General features: G+C 42.0%; 1 protein-coding gene across 6 annotated transcripts; it reads left to right on the plus strand.

Moving 5' to 3' along the window:
• hipk1b (homeodomain interacting protein kinase 1b) lies at positions 1–27,572 on the plus strand. Of its 6 annotated transcripts, none has more exons than XM_061687044.1 (19): positions 1–339; positions 5,049–5,141; positions 6,823–7,550; positions 12,021–12,212; positions 12,291–12,472; positions 12,547–12,670; positions 12,794–12,913; positions 13,163–13,249; positions 14,028–14,212; positions 15,514–15,664; positions 15,730–15,916; positions 17,531–17,649; positions 19,323–19,457; positions 20,359–20,519; positions 21,061–21,132; positions 21,376–21,546; positions 21,629–21,843; positions 21,940–22,052; positions 25,922–27,572. In XM_061687044.1, exons 2-19 carry the CDS (start codon positions 5,099–5,101, stop codon positions 26,429–26,431), a joined length of 3,495 nt encoding a protein of 1,164 aa, XP_061543028.1. In that variant the 5' UTR covers positions 1–339; positions 5,049–5,098; the 3' UTR covers positions 26,432–27,572. The 6 variants fall into 6 exon arrangements, with proteins under 6 accessions (XP_061543028.1, XP_061543030.1, XP_061543033.1 ...); XM_061687046.1 differs by having other exon boundaries at positions 20,362–20,519; XM_061687045.1 differs by lacking the exon at positions 1–339 and adding an exon at positions 3,009–4,940.
• The last annotated feature ends 242 nt before the right edge of the window (positions 27,573–27,814 follow it).

Genomic DNA, 27,814 nt, shown 5'->3' on the forward strand with positions numbered 1-27,814 from the left:
TTCCGGTATAAACGGGATATTTCTGCCTCCGGATAGAACGCGTCAAGTAGATTGTAGTCAATATTTTAAGCGAGGGATGTGTTTATTTTAGTACCGCAGATTTTTATTGAAGTGTATAAAGTGATGTTCGGCTGTTGGTCGTTTAAACTCGGAGCTGTAGCGTCCTCTGTGCCTGTCAAGCGCTCCCTCGACTGAGAAAACAATGCAGGCCTAGCGAGCTAATGTTAGCATGTGTGGCTAGCTGGCGGAAGCTATTCGTATATCTACTCCAGTGGAGCGCAGTGGGAACTTAAGCCTTGGGCGAAGCTGTTTTCTGACTGCGCGAGAACGTACGACTCGGTAAGTAGCACACACATTCATAACATAATTCTAAATTGGTGCAGCAATCTGTTTTAGTGCAGTTTATTTTTTTATTTTTTTTACGAGGCGCATTTGAAAGCTTTTATCTATGGTCTCCTCTCCCTGAAGTTACGTGAAGCTAGTTGGTTAGCTTAGACGAATTCAATAACCGAGCGCTGCTGATTTGCTCTCAAACATCCCCAAACGTCTCTCCTGCTACACAATTGGCGTCAACAAACTGACTGTCGACCGCATTTTTTAATCAGTCGGTTAACTGATTGTAGTTGTAACATTTCTGATCGCGGCAGGACTTTAACTCGGGCCCAACCTGACTGCAAAGTCAGTTCATCCGCAGGATGGAGCAACTGAAATGTGTCAATCCAATACCAATGTTAACATGCTTTGTCATTACATTTCGTCAGTTTACTTCTGTATTTGTACGGACTGTATCCAGCACAGTTCGTCTGTCTGTATATCCTGCATATCTGACATCGATGCTACCAATGTGTCTTTACGTGGAAAAAATGCACAAAATGTTGATTCTCAGAATGTGCCACTATCTCCTATGCCACCCTTACATAGACTGTTTCTGTAGAGGCAGTTTAAAGCGGCATCCATGCACAATCCGTCAACTGTCGTTATTCCTTTGTCTTTGGTTTTCAAGAAAGCTTTAGTCTGACTCCATCCATAAAACAGCACCTTTTTCTTATGGTTGTAGTCTAGAGTTTGCGCATCTTACAGAGCACACAAGGCGTTAGGGGTCACGCCCTTCTCTCATATTTCCCTTCAGAACGTCAAGCATGTCGTCTTGTCTTGACTAGTATTAGGAATTGTCTTGCTAATCTTTTTTGTAATTATTATTTAGTATAAGATGTGTGACGATAGCTCCTCTTTTGGTTGCTGAAATGTAAAAACATTTTAAAAAGTAACATCAAAAGTCATTATATGGTGTGGGATTTTTTTTATATCAGACTTCATGCAATTTGATTCTTTATATCCTGTGCAGTGGAGACAATTCATTGTACAGTAGGGCAGCATGATGTAATAGTGGTTAGCCCGTTTGCGTCACAGTTCTGTGTTTCATACTTTGAATCTGGACTCTGGCCATCCTGTGTGGAGTTTGCATGTCCTCCCTTTGCGCGACTCCCACATTTTCAAAAGATACTTGTTAGCTTCTTTAAAGTGCCCATATTTTACCAAATCAACTTTTTCTAGTATTTGAGACATCATATTGACTCTATGGTGCCTCAGTATACATGTGTAATACGAATTAAAATTGTCCACGCATCCTGAATTCCCAATGTTAAGTTGCAGAGAGGCCTGAAATCGGGTCATTTGAATTTCTAGAGCTTCTCTACATCACTAGCGAAGATGTCCGCCTACCCAAAGTGGACAGTGGTTTGAGTGGACAGTGAGCCAGGCCTTCTCGTCCAACATTACTGTGTGACCTCATTAATATGGTCCTGGAAGAATGGGCAAAGATTCCCATAAACGCACTCCTAAACCTTGTTGAAAGCCTTCCCATGAGAGTTGAAGCTGTTATAGCTGCAAAGGGTAGACCAACATTGTATTAAGCCATATGGATTTAGAATGCTATCTCACTGAAAATCATATGTGAGTCAAGGCATGTGAGCAAACACTGTTGGCAATATAATGTATCTCCTGGGCCCTTGGGTTTTGTCTGCTATTCGAGGAACCCCTTTGCAGATGGACTGGTAAGTTTAAATTAAAACAAGGTAAATAATTTTTTAAAAATCCACCAATAACAGGGTCCGAAATACTCAAAATGTTTTGCATACTAATATTTACGCTACAAAATCATTTTTGAATAACAATTGCTGAGATTTGTGTTGCAATTTTTCTAAACGCTGTTTTTGGGCAGTAATTTGGGGGGAAAAAAAAAAAAACTTTAACTGAATGATACTCATCCCTAGGATGGATCTCATTAATATTTTAACAATACTACTACACTTAACGATACTACTTATTAGTCCAGTACAGTAATTGTATTCTTATCAGTACTTTCTTTTTTTTTTTTTTTTTACACCAAAATAAATATCACAATTAACAGTGCTTTATTTTAGTTTTTTTTAAAATAAAATAACTTGTCTTGCAACAAGAATGTAAAATAAATGAATACAAATGATGTACAGAAAAATAAATGTCTTGAACAAATCAGTATTATATATGTTAAACATTATATCAACAATGATTTAATGCAAAAGAAACCAGTAGTGTAGAACTGCTGGAACTGCTCATCTTCTAGTCGAAAATGCTGCATTTCTCTACTTGTATGTGCTGCACTTTTGCTAAATATTGCCTAGGATTACTTGTGTACAAACATTATAACGTACATTTTAATGATTGATTGCACTTGTGGCAAGGTGCATTGTCACCATGTTTGTGATTTTTCACCATCAACCTTTGTGAAATGAAACCACGCTTTTGACCGTTTCATTCCCTACGCCGTGATTGTCAAATCACTCGGCGCAGACTGTGCACTCAATGGTGGTCTGCTAAAAGCAAGAGTCGCGTCTGAGGTACTTGTTTCTGTCATGCAATGAAAACTCTTGAGGTCGCGTTAACGTATGACACGTGTCAAATTCAAGGCCGGGGGGCCAAATCCGGCCCACCACATCATTTTATGTGGCCCGCGAAATCAAATCATTTGCGCCAACTTTCATGATTCTGGCTAAAATCCCTACCATTATAGGGCGATGGAATCCAATGCCCTATCTCGCAACATCTTTTGTATTTCACGAGACCCAATTGGACGTCAAACATTTAACGAGTAAACATTAATGCACCATAAATTGGAAGTTGGGTAATAAAATGAAACGAGATAAACAAAGCAACTTTATACATCACTAAATGTATACTACTCATTCTAGTCATGTGAAAATAGATATAATGTTTTCATGATATGTTCATTTTCATTATTACACATCCTTTTCAAGGTGACTTAGCAGCAGTGGGGCTGCATCCTGTATTGACAACCTACCACTGAATACTATGATGAGGCGAAACTAAACATTTACGGTTTCACAGTCATAACGGCCCTCTGAGGGAAACCGTACCAACAATGTGGCCCACGGGGAAAATTAGTTTGACACCCCTGACTTATGGCAAAAAGTGGCACCCTGGCTGGGAAAAACATAATGACATCACCCCGCTGTCCATCGCCAGGCATGACCAATCAAACCAAGTTTGTTTGGATTGTGTAAATTGATTATTCATGCTTGGAGAGTAAGACGCATTGAATGCTGGGTTGCTATGTTAGCGTAGCAAGTTAAACAGAGCCAACCCAATACCTGCACATGAAAATAACAACAGAAACACCATGGTGTTATACAGTCCCCTCCAAATGTATTGGAACAGCAAGGTAAATTCCTTTGTTTTTGTTGTATACTAAAGACATTTGGGTTTCAGATCAAAAGATAACTATGAGGCAAAAGTTCAGAATTCCAGCTTTTCATGGTATTTACATCTAGGTGTGTTAAACAACTCAGGACAGAACCTTTCAAACCTTTTGTTTGAACCCACCCACTTTTCAAGTGAGGAAAAGTATCGGAACATGTGACTGATGGGTGTTTCTAGTTGCTCAGGTGTTGCGTTTGAGATTGATTGTTTAAACCAGGGGTTTCAAACTAATTTTTGTCCCAAGCCACATCGTAGTTATGACTGCCCTCGGAGGGCCGCTACAACTGTGAACCAATATAGATGAAAGATTACCTGTAATTACATACAGTATACACAACACATTGATGAATAGCCAGTTCTGAAATCAGAAGCCTATAAAACATGTTTTTCCACTATTACATTTCTTTTCAAAGGTCGATTGGTAACAAAAAAATGCTTGCAATGGTGTTACAGCTGAACACAATGAGCGATTTTGATTTGCTTTCGCGGGCCACATAAAATGATGTGGCGGGCCGGATCTGGTCCTCGGGACACAAGTTTGACACCTGTGGCTTAAACATAGTGCTTGTTTTTGGCTTTGGGTTTCCCCTGTGAAAACTGCATTTGCTGTTAAGCAAACATGAAGACCAGAGAGCTGTCTATGGGAGAAAAGCAAACCATTTTGAAGCTGAGAGAAGACGGAAACTCGATCAGAGCTGTTGCACAACATTGGGCATAGCCCATACAACAATTTGGAATGTCCTGAAAAAGAAATATGGTGTACTGAGCAACAGACATCGATCGAACAGGTTAGCCAAGGGTATAAACAGCAGTTGATGACAGAAACATTGTGAGAGCTGTGAAGAAACACCCAAAGACAACAGTCTGTGACATCACTGCCAACCTCCACAAGGCAGGGATGAAGGTATCACAATCCACTGTTCGAAGAAGACTTCGAGAGAAAAAGTATACAGACTGTACCACAAGATCCAAACCACTTATCAGCAAAAAGAATCCGAAGGCCAGATTGGATTTTGCAAAGAAGTACAGAGATGAGCCACAAAAGTTTTGGAACAAAGTTTTATGGATTAATGAGACCAAGATTAACCTCCACCAAAATTATGGAAAGGCCAAAGTATGGAGAAAGAAAGGAACTGCGTATGATCCAAAACACACAAGCTCATCTGTGAAGCATGGTTGAGGTAAATTCTGCAACGGGCTTACTGGTATTTATTGATGATGTAACTCATGATGGTAGCAGTAGAATGAATTCTGAATTCTAAAAAAACATTTTCTCTGACAATTTCCAGAAAAATGCATCCAAACTAATCGGGAGAAGCTTCCATCATGCAACAAGCCAATGACCCAAAACACTGCCAACACAACAAAGGACTTCATCAGGGGTAAAAAGTGGGAGATCTTAGATTGGCCAAGTCAATGCACCTTAACCCAATAGCGCATGCATTTTACCTCCTGAAGAGGAGACTGAAGGGAGAAAATCTCAGAAACAAACGAGAACTGAAAGAGGCTACAGGAAAGGCTTGGAAAAGCATTTGAAATGAAGATTGCAACAGTCTGGTGAAGTCAATATTTAGCATTTTATGGTGATCGGCTATAATGTCATGACTCGCCGTCAATGATCGGCTCCGCAAAAGACATTTACTCTGCGTTGCCATCATGCACAGTATATTTGAATCCAAAACCTAGTTTATTTTTAGCCTTGTTGCGTGTCTTTTGACATAGAATTGGAAATATCTAATATAAAGTTATTTAAAAAAAGCGGTGGTGTGGGACAGACAACACGTAATGCACGTAATGAGACTACAAGACAAAATTAGTTCTTTCACGATTGCAGTATGTCAGACTACTGCAATAAAATCTTGCATTCCGATACCACCGCATCTCGTTTTTTACGATCGTTGGGCTTTATCTTGTCAACTCAAATGCGACTGGATGCACTCGTTACCGTGGCAACGACAACGAGTGGAGCGCGCTGACTTTGTATTATAAGGACAAAATGGGGGAAAAACGTGTTGTGGTCACCAATGCTCAGGACAGGAGAGGACGTTCATTTAAGGCTTGCTTGAGGTATGTTCACGTACTTTGAATACGATATGGCTCGCAAGCAGGCAACAAAACGTTATGTAGCCTAGCAAGCTAGTGGTACCACGAACAGTTGGATGTAAACATGCCGCCGTTCTGGCGAATCATGCTATAAAGCTTCGGTGTGGGTGAAGTAATTTAATTAAAAAATAATTCAATTAATTAATTAAGTTTAATTACAGTAAGATAGCACCCATTATTTCTGTCACGTTGTAATGTTGGTTTGACCTGACTGATTAGAATACACGATCTGTCTAGAGCAGTGATTTCCAACCTTTATGGAGCCAAGGCACATATTTTACAATTGAAATATCTCACGGAACACCAACAAACAAAAATGTCACAAAAAGTGGATACATTAATTACTGTATGTACTTCCTGCCATCTAATAGAAGACAATTTATCCTTTGTTCTGTCTGTCACTATACCTCAATGGCATAAATAGATTAACAAAGATACATTATTTATGGTAAATAGAATTCCTTGCGCAATTAAGTACACAAGTATATACAGTAAATGAACAGGTCATTTAAATAGACACATTGCTCCATCTTGTGATCGAATCGGTTATCGTATTTTTTCAACTCGCTGATCGGCCCCAAAAATTCTGATCGTGTAAAGCCTACTTATTAGTGGAGCATAGTGGAGCAGGGGGCAGCTGAAGCGCCCGGGGAGAAGTTCCGTGGTATCAGTGTCTTGCTCAAGGACACCACAGCCATGTGTCCGGGGGATGTTGGCGGATGGTCCGGTCGGGGTCTTGAATGTAGGTCCCCCACGGTGACAGTCGATAATCTTAACCATTGGGCCACGGCTGCCCCAAAAAGTTGGAATTCTGAACTTTTGTCTCATATTCATCTTTTGAAGTGAAACCCAAATGTCTTTCGTATACATCAAAAACAAAGGCTGTATGGTATGATAGATGTTGTAATATAATACCATGAATCACATTTCAATATTTTAAATGTTATCTTTCTTTTTCAGTTATGACGTCTCAGCTGCAAGTCTTCTCACCTCCGTCCATTTCCTCCAGTGCCTTTTGCCGTGTCAAGAAGCTGAAGGTGGAGAACAATGTTTGGGATGTGTCCACGACTGAAGCGTACAGCTCCATAGCGGGCCAGTCAGCGTATACCTTTACCCCAGCCATGGCTGTCCCGCCCTTTGCGTCGTCCCTAGTCTTCCCCCCAACAGCGCCCGGATCTCGGGGTCAAGTGGTGGTTCGGGCAGCTGATAGCACCGGTAGTCTTCCTCGAGGTTCCAATCGGCGTGTCACCGAGCACGCAACATCCTCCTCCTATGCTCATGTCGAGACGGCCTCAGAAACGAGAGGACACCGGCATGGGCAGAAGAGAAAGATGGAGGAGACCAATGAGGGCAGCGGCTGTGGCAGTGTGCAAATTCTAGAGGAGCTCTCAGCACCAGCAGCGACATTCTCCACTCGCACGGGCGGTGGCGGAGGAGGTGGCACAGACCAGTCCATACCTCACTCGGCTCCAACCACCAAAAGCAGTAGCTCCAATGGTGAAGGCGACTATCAGCTCGTGCAGCACGAGATCCTCTGTTCTGTGTCCTGCAGCTACGAAGTTTTGGAGTTCTTAGGGAGAGGCACCTTTGGACAAGTGGCCAAGTGCTGGAAGAGGGGTACTAATGAGATTGTGGCGATTAAGATTCTAAAGAACCATCCTTCATATGCTCGCCAGGGACAAATTGAGGTAATGTTTTCATCTTGTCATAAAACATTTGTAATTTCCACTTAAATCTGATCTGCATACATTAGTTTTCATATCTCCACCTACTTATGGCATATACAGAGCTGTGAAAAGTAAAGCAACGTCCATATTAGACTTTACAGCGATTTTGTCGGGCTGATCGGTATCGGCCGATATTTAGCATTTTATGCTGATCGGCTTTAATGTCGTCATTCGCCGATCATTGATCGGCTCCGCAAAAGACATTTACTCCGCGTCGCCATCGTGCACAGTATATTTGAATCCAAAAGCTAGTTTATTTTTAGTCTTGTTGCGCGTCTTTTGACGTAGGATTGGGAAATATCTACAAGACAAATTTGCTCTTTCACGATTGCGCTATGTCAGACTACTTCAATAAAATCTTGTATTCCGATTCCACCACATCCCGTTTTTTCTACGATCGTTGGGCTTTATCTTGTCAACTCAAATGCGACCGGATACTCTCATTGCCGTGGCGACGACAACAAGAGTGGAAGGCGCCGACTTTGTATTATAAGGACAAAATGGGGGTGTATTATAAGGACAAAATGGGGGAAAACTTGTGGTGGTCAGGACAGGAGAGGACTTTCATTTAAGGGTTGCTTGAGGTATGATCACGTACTTTGAATACGATACGGCTCGCAAGCAGGCAACAAAACGTTATGTAGCCTAGCAAGCTAGTGGTACCACGAAAAGTTGAATGTAAACATGCCGCGGTTCTGTCGAAACATGCTGTAAAGCTTCAGTGTGGGTGAAGTAATTTAATTAAAAAAATATTAATTTAATTTAATTACAGGCGGCACGGTGTATGACTGGTTAGAGTGTCTGCCTCAACAGTTCTGAGGACCGGGGTTCAATCCCCGGGCCCGCCTGTGTGGAGTTTGCATGTTCTCCCTTTGCCTGCGTTGGGCTTTCTCCGGGCACTCCGGTTTCCTCCCACATCCCAAAAGCATGCGTGGTAGGTTAATTGACAACTCTAAATTGCCCGTAGGTGTGAATGTGAGTGCGAATGGTTGTTTGTTTGTATGTGCCCTGCGATTGGCTGGCAACCAGTTCAGGGTGTACCCCGCCTCCTGCCTGATGATAGCTGGGATAGGCTCCGGCACGCCCGCGACCCTAGTGAGGAGAAGCGGGTCGGAAAATGGATGGATGAATTTAATTACAGTAAGTTAGCACCCATTATTTCTGTCACATTGTAATGTTGGTTTGACCTGACTGATTAGAATACACGATCTGACTAGAGCAGTGATTTCCAACCTTTATGGTGCCAAGGAACATATTTTACAATTGAAAAATCTCACGAAACACCAACAAACAAAAATGTCACAAAAAGTGGAAACATTAATTACTGTATGTACTTCCTGCTACCTCATAGAAGACCATTTATCTGTCTGTCACTTTGCCTCACTGGCATAAATAGATGAACAAAGACTCATAATGTTTTGATGATGCAACAAGTTTTTCACCTCTGGATTTGGGGATCCTCTGCCACTCCTTGCAGATCCTCTGCAGTTCTGTCAGGTTGGATGGTGAATGTTGGTGGACAACCATTTTCAGGTCTCTCCAGATAAGCTCAATTGGGTTTAATTCAGGGCTCTGGCTGGAGAAGAACAGTCACCAAGTTGTTCTGAAGCCACTCCTTCGTTATTTTAGCTGCGTGTTTAGGGTCATTGTCTTTTTGGAAGGTGAACCTTCGCCCCAGTCTGATGTCCAGAGCACTCTGGAGAAGGTTTTCGTCCAGGGTATCCCTGTACTTGGCCGCATTCGTCCTGTCCCTCCAGCTGAAAAACACCCCCACAGCATGATGCTGCCACCACCACCACGCTTCACTGTTGGGACTGTACTGGACAGGTGATGAGCAGTGCCTGGTTTTCTCCACACTTAGAATTGAGGCCAAGAAGTTCTTCTCTTGGTCTCATCAGACCAGAGAATCTTATTTATCACCATCTTGGGAGTCCTTCAGGTGTTTTTAGCAAACTCCATGCGGGCTTTTATGTGTCTTGCACTGAGGAGAGGCTTCCGTCGGGCCACTCTGCCATAAAGCCCTGACTGGTGGAGGGCTGCAGTGATGCTTGACTTTCTCCATTCTCCCAACTGCATCGTTGGGTTCGTCTTTACCTCTCTCACCAAGGCGGTTCTCCCCCGATTGCTCAGTTTGGCCGGAAGGCCAGCTCTAGGAAGGGTTCTGGTCGTCCCAAACGTCCACAATTCTGTCTCTGAGCTCTTCAGGCAGTTCCTTTGACCTCATGATTCTCATTTGCTCTGATATGCACTGCGAGCTGTAAGGTCTTATATTGACAGGTGTGTGGCTTTCTTAATCAAGTCCAATCAGTATAATCAAGCACAGCTGGACTCCAATGAAGGTGTAGAACCATCTCAAGGATGATCAAAAGAAATGGACAGCGCCCAAGTTAAATATGTCACAGCAAAGGGTCTGAATACTTATGGCTGTGTGATATTTCAGTTTTTCTTTTTTTTTAATAGCTTTTTAAAAATTTCAACAATTGCGTTTTTTCCCCCCCTGTCAATATGGGGTGCTGTGTGTACATTAATGAGGAAAAACATTAACTTTAATGATTTTAGCAAATGGCTGCAGTGTAACAAAGAGTGAAACATTTAAGGGGTTCTGAATATTTTCCGTACTCACTGGAGTGCTTATTTCATCTAATTAGTTAATGAAATTTGTACTAGCCAGCGTCTGAAGAGTCATGGTGACTGGACCAACTGTATAGTGAAAGCGAGAGAGATGGAGAGAGAAGAGAGCGCATCCATATTGAACAGGTGCTTGGTGCACTGTATTTTATTAAGCCAAGCCGCGGAGGCGGAAGTTCTCTTTGCCTCCAGTGACAATGCATTGTAAATCACTAATCATTGCCTCCTTGGTAGCGAATAAGCTACACTTCTTACCATGCTTCTTACTCTTTGCCTCCAGTGTCAATGCATTGTAAATCACTAATCATTGCCTCCATGGTAGCGAATAAGCTACACTTCTTACTATGCTTCTTACCAATGTCGCTATCACCAAAGGAAGGTGAGGAGTGGGTTGGCAAAGACTTAAAAGCGTGATGTAGATAATGTAATGACTTACTTTTCTCATCCTGTTTACAATTAGTGCTTTGTCTTTTGTCTTCATTTCTCTCTCCCCTCTAGAAACTTTGTTCTGTTCGACTCTGATTCTCAGTAAACTTCAGTTATAATACATAATTATAATTCAGTTATAATAAACCACAGCAGAAGCTTAAAAACTCCACTGTGACACAGTAAAACTGTTCCAGCATAAAAGGTATACGGATCTAAAGTTCTGCTTGACCTAACAGCCGAACAGGACAAAAAAATAATTATGCTAACTGCTAAGCTATCATGACGTGAAGTCGCAAAAACACCGAAATAAGTGATTGGATGATAAAGTACACTTGCCACATACAGTGGGGCAAAAACGTATTTAGTCACTCACCAATTGTGCAGGTTCTCCCACTTGAAAAGATGAGAGAGGCCTGTAAATTTCATCATGGGTATACCTCACCTATGAGAAACAAAATCCAGAAAATCACATTGTCTGATTTTTTTAAAGAATTTATGAGCAAATTATGGTGGCACACCACATTAAAAGGTGCAGTCTCAGTAACGGGGTATATTTCTGTATTTAACACATACGCTAGCTTAAGACATACGGTAGCATGCATGCTAGCGTATGTTTTTAAAAAGGCAGCGGGAGCAAAACTGAGTTCGGTTGTACTTTATTGAAGTATTTAACAATGTACTCACATTATTTTTTGATCAATCCTCATCCACAAATCCATCAAAGTCCTCATGTTCTGTATCCGAAATGAACAGCTGGGCAAGTTCTCCATCAAACATGCCGGGTTCCCTCTCGTCATTGTTGGAGTCAGTCTCTTTGCCGGGGGGCTGTTCAGCAATGATGCCGGTGTTTTCCTGCTTCCTCAACTTGCGATTCGTTGATCTTGAATTCTATCGCAGCTGCTCGATTCTCATGTTCCTCCGTGTAACTGATAGCTTGCAGTTTAAACTTTGCTTCGTAAGCGTGTCTCTTTGTAGGTGCCATTTTCGGGGGTCCTTAGCCAAACTGATGTTGTTTTGCACAATGCACATACTGGCGCTATATACCTACTGGGGGCGTGCCTTTAGCGTCCTCCTTCAGGCGCACCCTTCCCCCTTTACGTCCGCATGCTGTCCTCAGCCACGTCCGCTTTTCCTCTGTATAAGCAGTGTGTCGGCAGGAAATGCTCCCAGTCAGTCAAGCGAAGCGCTCATCACACAATAACATTTATAGATTTTGGAACTCTGTGCACACATAAGGCGCCCCGTCCATTTTGGAGAAAATTTACGACTTTTAAGTGCGCCTTATGGTCGTTAAAATATGGTACTTTTTGCCCCACTGTACAAATGTATGCTCTGTTTCATTGAACTTATTTATTTTTCTTGTATATTTTCCAGGTGGGCATCCTGAACAGGCTGAGTGCGGAGAATGCGGATGAGTACAACTTTGTGCGCTCCTATGAGTGCTTTCAGCACAAGGGTCATACGTGCTTGGTGTTTGAGATGCTCGAGCAGAACCTGTATGACTTCCTAAAGCATAGCAAGTTCAGCCCGCTGCATCTGCGGCACATTAGACCAATCCTGCAACAGGTATGTACACCTTCTCAGAGTCAAAACCTCTTCAAAAAAAAAAAAACATAGGTTTCGAAGCAGACTGTTTGTGTTTAGGTGGCCACGGCACTGATGAAGCTCAAGAGCTTGGGACTGATTCATGCTGACCTCAAGCCTGAAAATATTATGCTGGTGGACCCTCTCAGGCAGCCCTACAGAGTAAAGGTCATCGACTTTGGATCTGCAAGCCACGTTTCCAAGGCTGTGTGCTCAACATACTTGCAGTCTCGCTACTACAGGTATCACATGTTCACAAACCCTCGGCTTATAACTCTACTTTGCTCGTCCCTCTAGCCTATGCTTTGCTGTGCAGGGCTCCTGAGATCATTTTAGGTCTGCCCTTCTGTGAGGCTATTGATATGTGGTCTCTGGGCTGTGTGATTGCTGAGCTCTTTCTGGGGTGGCCGCTTTACCCTGGCGCATCCGAGTACGATCAGGTCAGTACCACAGTTGAAGCTAACCTAGAAACGAGAGACTCACCGGCAATCTGTTCATTTTCAGTGTTTTCCCCTCACGCAAATGTATAAATTTGAGTACGATTTTTTCTTTTCTTTTCACAGATCCGCTACATTTCTCAGACTCAAGGCCTGCCAGCTGAGTACCTACTGAGTGCAGGCACAAAAACCAGCCGCTTTTTCAACCGAGGACCTGATTCTAGCTACCCGCTTTGGAGGCTTAAGGTCAATAAACTCTCACTAATCATTCAGACGATATTGCGCTGCATCCAAATCCTTGCTACTTTTGCAGACATTCACAACTGCAAATAAGTATTTATTTTTATTTTTTTAATCTCGCCTTAGTGTATCTTATTTTCTTATTTATTGACACTTGACACTTATTGGGCTAATCTGGGACCTTGGGTATCAAATTTCGTGCCATATCGTGTGTTGGTATAACAAAAACCTTAAATGATCATATCTATTTTTCAGACACCATCAGAACATGAAATGGAGATGGGAATAAAATCCAAGGAAGCTAGAAAATACATCTTCAACTGTTTGGATGACATGATGCAGGTACTTTTTCAGAATCATCTTTATTTGCCAAGTATGTCCAAAAAACACACAAGGAATTTGTCTCTGGTAATTGGAGCTGCTCTAGTACGACAACAGACAGTCAATTGACAGAGAACACTTTTGAGACATTAAGACATTGAGAAAGACAGTCACTGAGCAATAAAGGGTTGCTAGTTATCTGGTAATGCTGGTACATTTATTTATTTATTGACAATTGTGCAAAAAGATGCAGAGTCCTCTAGCACTTAGAGCAGTTCGAATGACTAATATTACAATAGACCGGTGCAATGACCATTGTGCAAAGGGCGCAGACTTCAAGCGAGTTGTACAATAGTCTGGGACAATGTTGATTGTGCAAATGTTGCAGATACTCCTCAGTCAGTGCTAGCACTTAGAGCAGTTCGAATGACTAATATTACAATAGACCGGTGCAATGACCATTGTGCAAAGGGCGCAGACTTCAAGCGAGTTGTACAATAGTCTGGGACAATGTTGATTGTGCAAATGTTGCAGATACTCCTCAGTCAGTGTGCAAATGGAGCAGATGCTACTCTGGCATGAGTGGCCAGTATTGGTCAACAACAGATATGCAAATAGTGCAGCGTGGTGAGACTACTACAGTGAGTGCACGAGTAATATATAATTGGCCCGACAGAAATGTGACAACAAACTCAAGACAAAAGGACTAAAAATTGCCAGTATGTTGCAATGGAATATATGTGCCTACATTTACATCGAGAACTAAATAAATAAAAATCTATAAACATCATTTTCCCAGGTCAACCTCTCATCTCATTTGGAGGGGACAGACATGCTGGCTGAGAAAGCTGATAGACGAGAGTTTATAGATCTCCTGAAGAGGATGCTCCGCCTGGATGCTGACAAGAGGATTACGCCTACAAAGACTCTGGGTCACCCTTTTGTCACAATGAGCCACCTCATGGATTATCCACACAGCTCTCAGTAAGTGTGCCGACTAGTACAGTAAACCCCCACATTTGTGGGGGACAGACTAAAACTGCATGAATACTGAAAACCGCAATTGAGGCCCCCCCCAAAATGTTGGGGGGAATTGCCTTTATGAATAGTTTCAACTTTAAATATACCACAAACTATGATCCCAAACGCTTAATAATTGAAATATCATTTCAATCGTATCTTTCAACATACTATTAAAAATATCCAGTTTTATAGGATTGTAAAATTATGCGATTTTTGACAGTTGGAGATGAACAGTTCCCTTGTGGTCATTACAGCCATGTATGACCACATGGGTGTTAATAAAGGCAAGGTTTTAGGCTGGTTGGCAAAGTACAGAACCAAGCAAGGCTTTTGGAAAGTGGGGGCAATCTGGCAGTCATGCCTGTACATATTTGCAGCCACACGATGTAAGGGACTTTGTGGATTATCAGGCACCTTTGAGTGCAACTGGTCACTGTTTAGGAACATAAAGTTTAGCAACCGGCTCACAAATATGAGAGCGGAAAAAAGGGTTGGCTTTTAGGCTAACACAGACATGCGTCAACAGGGCTGGACAGTGACACTGAAGAGGAAGAGTCTGAGTTGGATGTTGAGGAAGGGGAAATGGAGGATGTTGATTGAGCCCATTGCCTGACAGAGTTCAAGAAAAAAATGTTTTGATGTTTAATTGGACTTTTGTAGAGGGAGAGGGGGTCTTTTCATTTAACATTGGGACAATGGGACTTTGTTGGTGTTTTGGATAGGTCAGGTGCATTTTTGTAAATTTTTCAATGGGTTGGGTCAGGTGATAAGTAATATTTAACTTAACATTCATGTTTGTTCTTCAATGGAAAAAGTGGTTGTTCAAAATAATTTGATAATTTTCTGCTGACAAAAGAAATCTGTTGAAATTTCATGCTTTTGAATTTTCATGGATATCTGCTTATGACAAAACAAAATATTTGTTTAAATAAATATGATTTTTTTTTATTATATTAAAACAAAAATATTTTTGCTTGAATATAATAGTGTAATTAAATTACCTCCAATTCCTAGTTTGTTCATTCATTCATTCATCTTCCGTACCACTTATACAGTTAATGCCAATAATTTCCATGGAAAGTTTCCATTTTGGAATATTTCTAAAATACCCCAGCTTTAACTGCCCATGCATGGAAATTTGCTGGAATCGATCTGAAGATTTTGGAACCTTTGGAACGCTAGTCCCTACTTGTACACATCTGCTTGCTTACAGTGAGGCTTTTCTTGAAGGGCTCTCAAAGTGAAATGTTGTTACTCCACAGTGTGAAGTCGTGCTTCCAGAACATGGAGATCTGCAAGCGCCGTAGCACCTACGACAACAACAAATCTATCTACTCCACCAATGCAGTCCCCAGTGCTGCAGCAGGAAACCTGACTGTTACCTTCAGTAGCCAACTCAACCAGCATAACCAGGCAAGCTCAACACCTCTACAAGGTGAAGTCATCTTTCAATGTTTTAACCAGTGGATGTCCAACAGGTGCCTTCTGCGGGGGGAGCGGTGCCTTTGCTAAATTATCAACCAGCGTTGTACCAGCAGGCGACGATCAACATTCCCGGTCTGACGCAACAGAGTGTACCTATCCCAGCGCGTCCTGCTGGGCTGTGTAGCCAGGCAGAACCCTTCCAGCAGACTCTGATTGTTTGCCCACCTTCCACCATTCAAGGTGAGTCACCGAGTCGTGGATAAGGAACAGTGGTACCTTGACTTTCAAATTTAATTTGTTCTGTGTTGTATACCTCTAAACTCATATCTCAAATCATATTTCCCCATTCAAATGGTCAAGCCCCACCAAAAAAGACCAATAAAAACAGTTTGTGTTTAACAAGCCTGTGAATATTCTCATTCATCAAGGTCGTTTCATTCTCAGGTCATTGAATTGATCGCAACTGGACTGTTATCGTCGTCATCGATGACGTTTCGTCTCTGATCTTAGCCGGCTTCATCAGTTTATACAACAAGGCTTAGTTAGGACAGACTGGCCTCAATTGGTGTGAAATAACTCAACTAATTGTACTTCAAATTGGAGGCACAGCCCAAACCACGTATGGTATCATTCTTTTGAAATGCAAAATGACAGTTGTTGGGTTGCCTAACAGTTGATTCTGTTTTTAACGAGAAAAATAGCACACTACAGTATTGTACTCAATAAAACATACAGTAATAACATCTTTAAGTAGAATGTAAATAATTAAACAGTTTTTGCATCATGCTTGACGGTAATTCACTATGCTGCTCCTTCTGGTGTGCACGCCTTGACTACACTGGGGAACACAATTTTTGTTGTTAGGTCTGACAGCTGTTTTTAACAAATTTTTAGGTGCGGAATCCAAAACTGATCAGTTTTTCTCCCATCACGTCAAGTTTTTTAACTATAGGATCCCCGTTTTCTTAAAAATATGAAAAATGTATGTATCTATGTATTTGTATTTAGTTTATTTATTAATTTATTTATTGTCCTGTTTGGCTGTTAGGTCAAACAGAATGGAGAATCTGTATCCCTTTTATGTCGGAACAGTTTTACTGTATCACAGTGGAGTTTTTAAGCTGCTGCTATGGTTTCTTAGTATTATAATTGTTGTTTATTGAGAATCAGAGTCGATCAGTCGAACAGAACAAAGTTTCTAGAGGGGAGAAAGAATCGAAGACAAAAGACAAAGCACTAATTGTAAACCAAATGAGTAAAGTAAATAATTACATATCTACAACAATGAAACAGATGCTTGTTTGTTGGAAAGGAGGGCGGATAGAGGCACCCGATAAGGGGGGGGAGCGCCAACGTAATTGTTGAAATTTTTGATTTATTAAAAAGACAAATACACACAGCCATAAGTATTCAGACCCTTTGCTGTGACACTCAGGTGCTGGATTTCTTCTGATCATCCTTAAAATGGTTCTACACCTTCATTGGAGTCGAGCTGTGTTTGATTATACTGATTGGACTTGATTAGGAAAGCCACACCCCTGGCCTATATAAGACCTTACTGCGCTCAGTGCAAAAAGAATTCTGCTGCACTTAAGGTTCCTAAGAGCACAGTGGCCTCCATAATCCTTAAATGGAACACGTTTGGGAACCGTGCCGACATCCTGCACTTGTAACTCAAATTTGTGGTCACAACTCCAGACAAAAAAAATGTTCGGAGCGACAACTCGTAGCTCGAAAAACTTGCAGATCGAGGTATCACTGTATTGCAATTGTAGCGTCCATATTATTTTATACATCAAACATGCAAGATGTTCATCAGTATGATTATGTGAAAATGATCCATGGTCCATCCAGGGCTGCAGTCATCAAGCAAGAACTCAAGTTTCCCTGTGAGGATGGATAACTCTGTTCCTATAGTACCTCAGAATCAGCCTGCGCAGTCTTTGCAGATCCAGCCCAGCATGCTCACGCAGGTAAGAGTTCGGAGGGCGTTTGCATGTCTGACGTCTGCCAACTGTCCTATTAAATAAGTCCCACAATATTTGACGGTATCAGCTTTCTTCATTTGTCTTCAGTTTTGTTGGGCCGGTTTCTGGCATTTAAGTGCTGATGTGGCAGGTTTTGTGGTTTGATGTATGAAAATTCACTTTGCTTTTTTGCATCCAGATTTGGTAATTTGCTGCATCATGTGTCACCCACATCTCCACTAAAGGTGACATGTCATATGTCATATATGAACCTCAAATAGAGCATTTTGGCTTCCTTGAATGTAACATATATATATATACACACACACACACACACACACACATATATATATATATATATATATATGTGTGTGTGTGTGTGTGTGTGTGTGTGTGTGTGTGTGTGTGTGTGTGTATAGATGGATGGATGGATGGATGGATGGATAGATGGATAGATAGATAGATAGATAGATAGATAGATAGATAGATAGATAGATAGATAGATAGATAGATAGATAGATAGATAGAAAGAAAGAAAGAAAGAATGAATGAATGGTTGTTTTTTGTATGTGCCCTGCGATTGGCTGGCAACCAGTTCAGGGTGTACCCCGCCTCCTGCCCGATGATAGCTGGGATAGGCTCCAGCACGCCCGCGACCCTAGTGAGGAGAAGCGGCTCAGAAAATGGATGGATGAATAGTTTAAACAACACACACTGCTGTGTGCACCTTGTGTCTGGATCAGATTTTAATCCCTTTATTGGCCCTGATTTGCTATCGTGGCATATTTCCCAGATCAGCCCGGACATATTTGTCGAAACTTTAGAGCATAAATCGACAGAACGCCAGCATGTTTACATACAAAACTAGCGAGTTATGTTACCTGCTTGAGCCATATTAAAACTATGTGAAGATTACCTCAAACTCTCCTTGAAGAATGGACGATCCAAAACGTCCTCGAAGCACTCTGGGACGACATCACACCTCTGGGCTTCTCCGTGTGTTGTTTGAAGGGTTATAATTTATTGTAACATCAGTGCGAATCGAATCAGCATGTCTAGCTTTTATCACCGTATGCTAGCACTTAGGTTAGCAGGCATTCGTTGTTTAATTATTTGTTTTACCTGACAGTTTTACAGAAAACTGCAGCTGGGAATGGCAAACAACTTGAAGCAAGAACATTTTGACTCTTATTTGGAGACTGTTTTGCGAGCTTGAACTATGAACAGTATGATTGTGATTGGCGGAATGATGCATGCAGTGAATGTTTGGTACCTGAGGTCTTTTGCCCCCTTACATCGCTAGGACCTTTGTTGTGAGACTATTGTGCATGCACACATCGCGATGATGATAATCAAACAGTATATCGTTGCAGCCCTAGTTTGAAGCAACAACTCATAAAATCATAGCACTGAAGCTATGATTTCTTTTGTTTTGTTTCAACAACTTACATTTTGTATTTCCATAACTGATGTGACTGTTACTCAGGACCTTATGCGTGTCCTGTTCTGAGCGTCATTTGGTCACAAATCTGGTTTTCAGCTAATAACAGACCTAATCTCTGCACATTGCAGTTTGTGTGTCCAGATGGCATATGCAGCTGGATTTTTATGCTCTCTAAGTCACACGGCAGCCCTGAAGGACATCTGCGTTTCTCACACTGCCTTCCCACATCCTCTAGGGTTCCTGTACACCTCTGATGGTGGCCACCCTTCACCCACCCTCATCAGGCATAGCCTCGCAGTATTCCCTACCAGTCGGGCTAGGTACCGGGGTGGGTCGGCCCACCCTCTTGGAGCACACAGCCACAGTGCTGGTAAAGAACCACAAAGAACGACGTGCACTTTTCCTGCTACCAATAACGCGTCGTATCTCTCCTGTCCCACTTTCTTGTTATTTGTTTGCTTATCTCTATCAGCATTACACATTGAATCTCTCTTCTCATATATGGTCTACTCAAAGGCCCATGATATTTATATTGCAGTTTAACCTATTTGTAAGTAAATTGCTGATGCAGTCAAGTGCTCTGATCTTTTACTTCCAGTACCTTTATTTGTAATTATAGATGCACATTGACTAAACACATCATTTCAAATTATTCCTTTTCCTCTTCCTGCTCCTTTTTCTCCTCACATCATTTACACAGTCTGACATTCTCTTTCCCCATAGGTGTGGTTAGGGCATGGAGCGCATGTGTTGCTGAGTTGGTCTGCGCTTTGCTTGCAGCTTCTCATATCCTGTCCTCCTTTTTTGTTTCAGTACAGGATGGTGCACATCCAAAGCACACCAAAATCCCCACAATTTTACTCTGACACACTTTCTATTTCAGCCCTACAACATATGGCATGCTGCAGACAGTGTTATCAGTTAACCAAACCAACTAACTCCTGTTTCTTCTTTAACAGGCACCATGATTTTTTTTGTATTTTGTTTTACACATCCTGGTCTGTTTCCAGTGCTTCAGTGTTTGTGCTTTGCATGATTTCATTTTGTTGATTTGTTGCAGGGCAGTGCTAAAAATAAGGGAATGGCTTGGGAAAGGTTGCTCGCTGATCTTGTGCTTTGCCTGCAGCAGCGATTCACTCTAGGATTGTGAAGTCTTTGGGTTTATTTCTCAGCATGGCCTGGTTTGCCTGATTGTTCAAGGCATGGAGCTCCTTCACTGAACACCGGTATTACCTGGGTTGAAATGTGACTCTCTGGGCCGTTTCTCCCAGCAGGCCTGGCCCACTGGAACTCAACAAATCCTCATTCCGTCGTCATGGCAACAGGTCCCGAGCGTAGCCATCCACAGCTCTGCTCACCAGGCAAATATTGCAGAGTCACCACAGGACTCCCATCACACAGATACCACCATTCAGCAGGGACACAACTGGAGGTATGTTAACCAAGTGTTCTTCCATCTACACGAGGGATGACAACGATAATTTTAATCATTGTGTTGATTACGTTTGTATCAGGACTGTTCTGTAAATAACTTCTATGACTTGATTGAGTGTGTGTGTGTGGGCGGGGGGGGGGGGGTCATTTTAAAGGTTGTTAGGTATCAGGAGAGATAAAGCAACACCAGAAGGGGAAACATTGAGAAAACCTTTTCGAATGGTGTTATCAGTTGCTTTTTCTATAAGCAAAGGGAAACAAATATTTAAATTGGAAATTGAAGTTTTGTAAAAGAAATTTTAAATTTTATTTTAAGGCCATAGCCCCAGGCTAGTTTTACAAGAAATTTCTGCAATTGGAAAATATACAGTGTAAAAATAATTACTAATCAATGCAATTTTCATTATTTTTATTTTATTAATTTTCTCTATTATTCTTAAAGGAATATTTTCTTTAAAATTGTCATCTTTTACATGGAATTAAAATAATTTGATTAGTGATTCTGTTAACCTGTTTCATGTTTTTTTTTACCTTGACAGGAGCACAGCACAAACCAAAACTCAGCAGGAGCGGAAGAAGGTCAAAGCCAGGCGAGGAGAGAACAGAAACAGGTTAGTGACAAGGAGAGAATTACGGCTGACACCAAATGACTCATGACTCCATAAGGATTAATAATAACTTGCTGTCCTCATTAACTTAGTCACTCTACTCATTGTTTTGATAGAAAGCCCAATGGCTATGTTGTTTGTTTTCCTGTAATCCTGTTTTCAGTTCCCAACTATAGGAAATATTTGCTGTTTGGTAGATTCCAGCATTAAAGGAGCTCAGTCTTTGTTTTCAATGCTTTGGTTCAGGGGTATCTCGACTGCGTCGTTGCTCAGCACCAATGGTGTGACGTCATCCAGTCTCATGGCCACTTTGTCGCAGCCCATCGTCATCTCAGACACTCCCAGCCCGGCGGTCAGCATCATAACAATACACAGCGACACTGACACGGAGGATGAGCGCAAGTTTCATCCTGCCAGGTGAGCCTCTGATGACCCGTTACAAAATGTTTACCCAGCAAAGCGTGGATTTTGAACTAAAGCCGTTTCTCTTTTGAGGCAGTGTTGCACTAAGCCAGCGCACCAATGTTATCAGCTGTGTGACTGTGCACGACTCCGACTCCTCTACCGCCAGCCCACTGACGCCGCGTCCCCGCGCACTTAACGCAGCCAGCACCGTTTCCTCTCGCCAGGCCAAGTCTCTGGCCGTGGTGGCGCCCTCAGTCAAAGTTCAGGCGCCCGAAAGAATTGCGGCTACACGTAGCCGCCCAGAAACTGGTGAGAAGTGTGCTCATTCCTGTGCCATCTATCATTACTGTTATTTTGGTGTTGAAAGGGACATAAGTTAACATGTATTACTCTTTTTAACCCTAGTGAACTACATAAAACCCAAGAGAATGTCTCATCACCAGCCAAGTAGTTCGGGGGAGAGCCTGGAACAACACGGACTGATGCTGAGCCAGTCACGCCCCTTAAACCTCAGCCAGGTGAGGCCGCTTTTATGTTGAGCCAGCAAATACAATCACACACGAAGCTCTTTTAACACTGCAATATACACCCGCATATTCGTGGTTCATCACTCACAAATTCACCTACAGTAATCTACAGATTGGGACCAACCCGTGCCGTGAAGAGCAAAAAGCTGCGAGAAATTGATGCTACAGTGGGGCAAAAAAAGTATTTAGTCAGCCACCAATTGTGCAGTTTCTCCCACTTAAAAATATGAGAGAGGCCTGCAATTGTCATCATAGGTATACCTCACCTATGAGAGAAGAAGAAAAAAAATCCAGAAAATCACATTGTTTGATGTTTAAAGAATTTATGAGCAAATTATGGTGGAAAATAAGTATTTGGTCAACAAAGGTTCATCGCAATACTTTGGGATATACCCTTGGTTGGCAATGACAGAGGTCAAATGTTTTCTAGAAGTCTTCACAAGGTTTTCACACACTGTTGCTGGTATTTTGGCCCATTCCTCCAATGCAGATGGTGGGCGGTGGCCGTTGCTGTCGGCATAGACTGTTTCATACTACTTCAGCGCTGGCTGTTTCGTACTCCTTGAACGCTGGCAGCTAGATCCATTCCACACACCTGCCATCCACACACAGATGTAATTGTGAATATTACTCCGCGGCGGACTAATATGCTGGCGCATCAGCCTGAAATTCCGCCTGTGTGCTTGGGGACTGGCTTTGGATAAATCACAGGAGTTGACGAGACCAGAAAACACTCTTCTGTTAAGAAGTAACGGTACTTTTACTCCATTACAATGATCTAAATGTCAGTCGCTACTTTTATTTATCAATGATTGCTTATTTTTCAACTATTTTGTGAGCGAAACTACGTCTTAGACTTCCGCATTGGTGCTGTTACACAAAACATGTCTAATCTTCTATTGGGCTTCCCGGGTTTAGGTATTAATACTAGATAAGCCAGCCCGGCTGATCATCGTGCCTACGTGGCGGGCATGTTGAGAAGGTCGTCGGTACCATGAAGACAACGGTGCGCTACTCTTGTTTCCATTTAGAAGAACAAAAACGACAGCTTTCATGTATTGTAGTAGTTGTCTGGCGCTGTCTGCCCAAACGTGGGTATTTCAGCTCACTTGTAACTAGGGTTGGGCATCGTTTGAAGTTGAGCGATTCCGGTTACCATTCCAGTTCCTTAGTTCGATTCAGATTCTTTGAGGGGGCTGGGTCAAAAAAGGTTTGCATGGTTTAAGTAAAGGGTGTCCAAATTATGAACATCCATTTTCTTAGCAGCCTGCAGCACAGACTAAAATGAACATTTGACTCGAGGTTCTTTATAACCATTATCAATATCAAACCTATGAACTCAGAGGTTGTGTGTGTGGACTTAATATTCATTAATTAATGTTTCAGCTAAAAGTTACATATAGCGTTGTTAAAATAGTTATTTTAACTGTTTTAACTTTTATTTTATTGTTTCACTCTCCCAATTGACTGAGAGTTGCCTTCACTGAAGCTCTGCGCAGTGTGGACTGAGGCTTGGAGCACGTCAGACACTGCACATCGTGAAAGCCTCCTTTGCACAATATAATCTTATTCCAAGTGTTGCACAGAGGAGACTGGTCATTGATTTTAAGAAAGTTAAGTCACTATTTTTCGCCGCTACCGCCGTTGGGCACATGAACGTCATTGTACGCCTTCTCCTTCGTTCGTTTACGCCGCTTCTTCGTTGCTCGTCGCCACTTCTTCTTCGCAGTTGGAGGACTGTGCATCGAAACTGGGAACCGAAATGTTTACATTTGAACAGTTCCAGGAGAACCGGAACGCTAGTCCCGGTTCCAATCGGTTCTCGATGCCCAACTCTACTTATAATTTGAGAAAACACTTGCAGTAAATTGCAGATGTTTTGTTATAGTTTTGACTGTGCATACACACACACCATTTTATTTTGTACTTTTTTATTTTTTTAAATTGATGTTCATGCTGTGGTTAAAAAATCAGAAGTTACCCACTATTACTCAGTACTTGAGTAATTATTTCATTGTGTACTTTTTACTCTTAAGTAATTTTTTGGAGGACTAAGTTTTACTTTTACTTGAGTCACATTATTGTCAAGTAACGGTCCTCTTGTGTACAATGTTTGGCCACTCTACTTACCTCTGGAGCGGATATCCTCTATTGCTACTCTTACGTTTAAGCAACATTTTTGCTCATCAGATCAGCCATTGTCCTATTTGTTGCACTGGTCTTTTGTATTTTCGTGTTGAGGTGCTGCGGGTCGTAGCCCAGCGGAACCGCAAAGCACACATAACATCGGCGACAAGAGTTGTTCCGCTAGTACATCTTGTATTAAGTAGGAAACACGCCTACATTTATCTAATTAGTTTACGGATATTAAATGTATCAAGCGACGGAGCGATGTTGGGGATTATGTCACAACACAGAATTAACTAACGTCAAGTTTAGAAATGGGCAATAAAAACAGAAAACTATTATACTTAATATTTTCCCGGAGGATGCATTTGGGATTAGGCTTTGAAGTTGGTAATAGTGAAAAATGTAGTGACAGACAAGGATTTTAGTCAATTCTTTTCCAGAATAAGAGTGCTTAAAGAGGAGGATGCTATTCATGTGGCACAGCTTGAAGCAGGCATCAGGTGCAGATGGAGATGGGCCTGGCTCAAGTTGGAGGCCAAAACAAAAAAGCAAAGAAATGAGGCAAATTAATTTCAATCTTAAATCTGTACATCAATATGTACTTGGGCGGTGTAAATAAATGTTTTTCTGCGTGAAGAAAATTTGTTTGTCTTCCAGATTGCTTAATTCCCCCCCCCCCCCCCAGAACCCAAACAATGTTTTCCTTTTTGGAAAATGTTTTTACATTATTTATTTATTTTTTTGGTCACCTTTTTCATTCCTTTGGTGTTTGCATGTCTTTCTTAAAGAAGAAGTTACAGGTCTGTGAGAGCCAGAAATCTTCCTTGTTTTCTAGGTGACCAAATACTTATTTTCCACCATAATTTGCTAATAAATTCTTTAAAAATCAGACAGTGATTTTCTGGATTTTTTTTTCTTTCCATTTTGTCTCTCATAGGTGAGATATACCTATGATAAAAATTAGAAGCCTCTCATCTTTTTAAGTGGAAGAACTTGCACAATTGGTGGCTGACTAAATACTTTTTTGCTCCAGTTTATATTAATAGTTTAAAGACGAAATATACCACAAATGATGAGCCCACGACAGTTAATCATATCAAACTCGTCTTCCAATATTACCTTTAAAGATAAATGGCTTACACATCATTTAATTCCAAAGAAATGCACCAGAAGATCACGTTGTACATCAGTTTATCTGTTTATTTTTGAAAGGGGACAATGCAATTTCATAAAACACATGAAGTACGCATGGTTAAAAAAGCCAGAATTAGCCAGAACGCTAGTTCTCATGCGGCAAGGACTCTTGTAACATCTTCTGCTAACAACCCAGACTAAACCTGGCTCCTTTTTGGGTTACAAAGATTGTCTCTCAGTCAGGATGCATCACCGACTTGACACCAATGTACTATGTTACTATGAGACCGGGCTTTGGCACCATTTTATGGTATCTTAGGGTGTTTCAGAAAGAGCCCAAAACTGCAAATAAGTGCATTATTCAAGAAATAGCTGAGGATAGGTTCCACAAAAAGAATCAAACAGTTGAATTTGTGCATAGTGAACCGTGAGTATGCACTGTAACTGTACAGTGACCCCCCCCCCCCCCCACATATGGTTTTGGTTATGAAACAGTTGCCGCCTACACATTATTGAACGTAACAATCAGTTGCGTTGCTATATTAGACTAAAGCAGCATGTCAGTTGACATAACTATCTGTGTGTGTGTTGTGAAGGTCCAGCCTGTGGTGTCTTCATCTCAGGAGCGCGCAGGGCCGCCCCACGCTGACTCATCCTTGCGTCGCCAGCAGACCTTCCCTCCGGCCGCCTCAGCTCCGCACTACAACTTCCCCGAAGTGTCGGCCCTCGCCTCGGTGTCAGCCGCCGGGCCCGGCCTGTACACCTACCCGGCCTCCACCGCCCTCTCATCCGCCTCTCAGGTCATGGAGCAGCTGCTGGGCCGCGGCCACGCCGGCCACGCCGGCCACCCCGGCCACGCCGGCCACGCCGGCCACGGACACTCCCCCTCTGCTTATGCAGCCACATACACCGCCTCCTCGTCCTCCTCCAGGAGAGACTCGGCCAGCCGCAAGGAGTCGGTCAGCAGTCTGCTGCACGGTCTGCCGGCGGTCTACCAGCAGCAGTTCACTGCAGCCTCTCCTTACGTGAGCGTGACGCCGCGGGCCGAGGCGTACGGTGCCTACCAGCTGAGCCCCAGACGCCTCACGCAGTACCCCTACCTATAAGATTCTTCACATAGCACCTCCAAGGGATGACTGTCACTTATCCGATTGCTGCTTTTCATCACAAGGCTTGTCCTCTCCATTGATTTTCCTTTAGAAAATAGTATCTGACGCCCATATTTTAGCCACTTCATATTAGGCGTTGTGGTCATTGTTTCTTTGTGTGAAGAGAGACTCTCTGCTCCTGTCACAAGCTGCGACAAACCTTTAAGCCCCGTTTCCTGTGCTAGTGAAGGACTAGCAGACAGTAATCCAGTGAGTCCCTGTGTTTTAGCTAACCTAATAATTGTACTTGACCCTCGTCTGTTTACGAACCAATCTTGTCTTTTTGCTATGTTTAATTTATGTTTTGACTGTGTACGGTGGGAAGATGAGGGTGTGGAGTTTAAGCCGCGAAAGGTGGCCCAAATGTGATGGCTCAATGTTAATTTAAGTGCACATGTGATCGTGTGTTTATGTAGTGACAGTGTTTTAGGCCAGATGAACCATGCAATAGTTTTTTTTGATTGTGTTCTTTTCTTTTTAACTGAATGTATTTATGAAATCCAGATGAGTGAGTTTGTCATGCTGATAAATGACATGAAAAGCTTTTTGGGTTTGTTTCAAAAAGGGGGAGGAAATTATTCTGTTTCTCAAAATATATATCTTGTTTGTCATAGCCACACCTATTAAATGCAAAATCCGCTAGCCACTGTTATTTAGGACCTCTTAATAATTGGTGTAAGGCAGGCCAGTTTTTATGTAACAAAGATAACGTTTGGATACTTGCTTGCTGCAGTACCCAGTGACTGCTGAATATTAACATATAATATTTTAGTTGATTACTTTGTCGTGTAAGAAGCTCCTATCTGTCTTACAAGAATTAGTTTTAAAAAATTAATGCCAACCAAAATGTTGCAGAAGAGAGAGATTTTCCTTCAGGTGACTGCAGTGAAAGTTCTATTGCGACAGTGGGTTCTAAAAGCTTTTTAGTCGATCCTTCCCCGTTGTGTTTGCATCGTTTTGTGTTGTAATGTCTTGAGTATTTTACTGTAATTTGACCTTATTCTAGTAGTTAAAGATGCTACTCGGTAGAACTAATTCAGGGAAATTATTCTGCTCAATAATCCACCATCACTGTTTGCAATAAAATAAATACAAACGGGTCTCCTCTTATTCTCTTTAAAGTAATTGATTCTACTGTAAGATGAATGAATGTGTGGGCTGATAATACAACTGCTGCTTGAGTCTTTGTAGTGGACGACAGGTGCGAGACGAAGCTCACTTGAGACTCAACCAATGCAGCGTTTCGTGTGGCTGTCTAAAAAAAGACAAAGTGGGCGGGCGGACGTAATGTTTCCTTTATTACTGCTAACACAATGCATTGAATCTTGATATGTTTCATGT

Source organism: Phycodurus eques, chromosome 10, assembly GCF_024500275.1.
Source record: "Phycodurus eques isolate BA_2022a chromosome 10, UOR_Pequ_1.1, whole genome shotgun sequence".
NCBI lineage: Eukaryota > Metazoa > Chordata > Actinopteri > Syngnathiformes > Syngnathidae > Phycodurus > Phycodurus eques.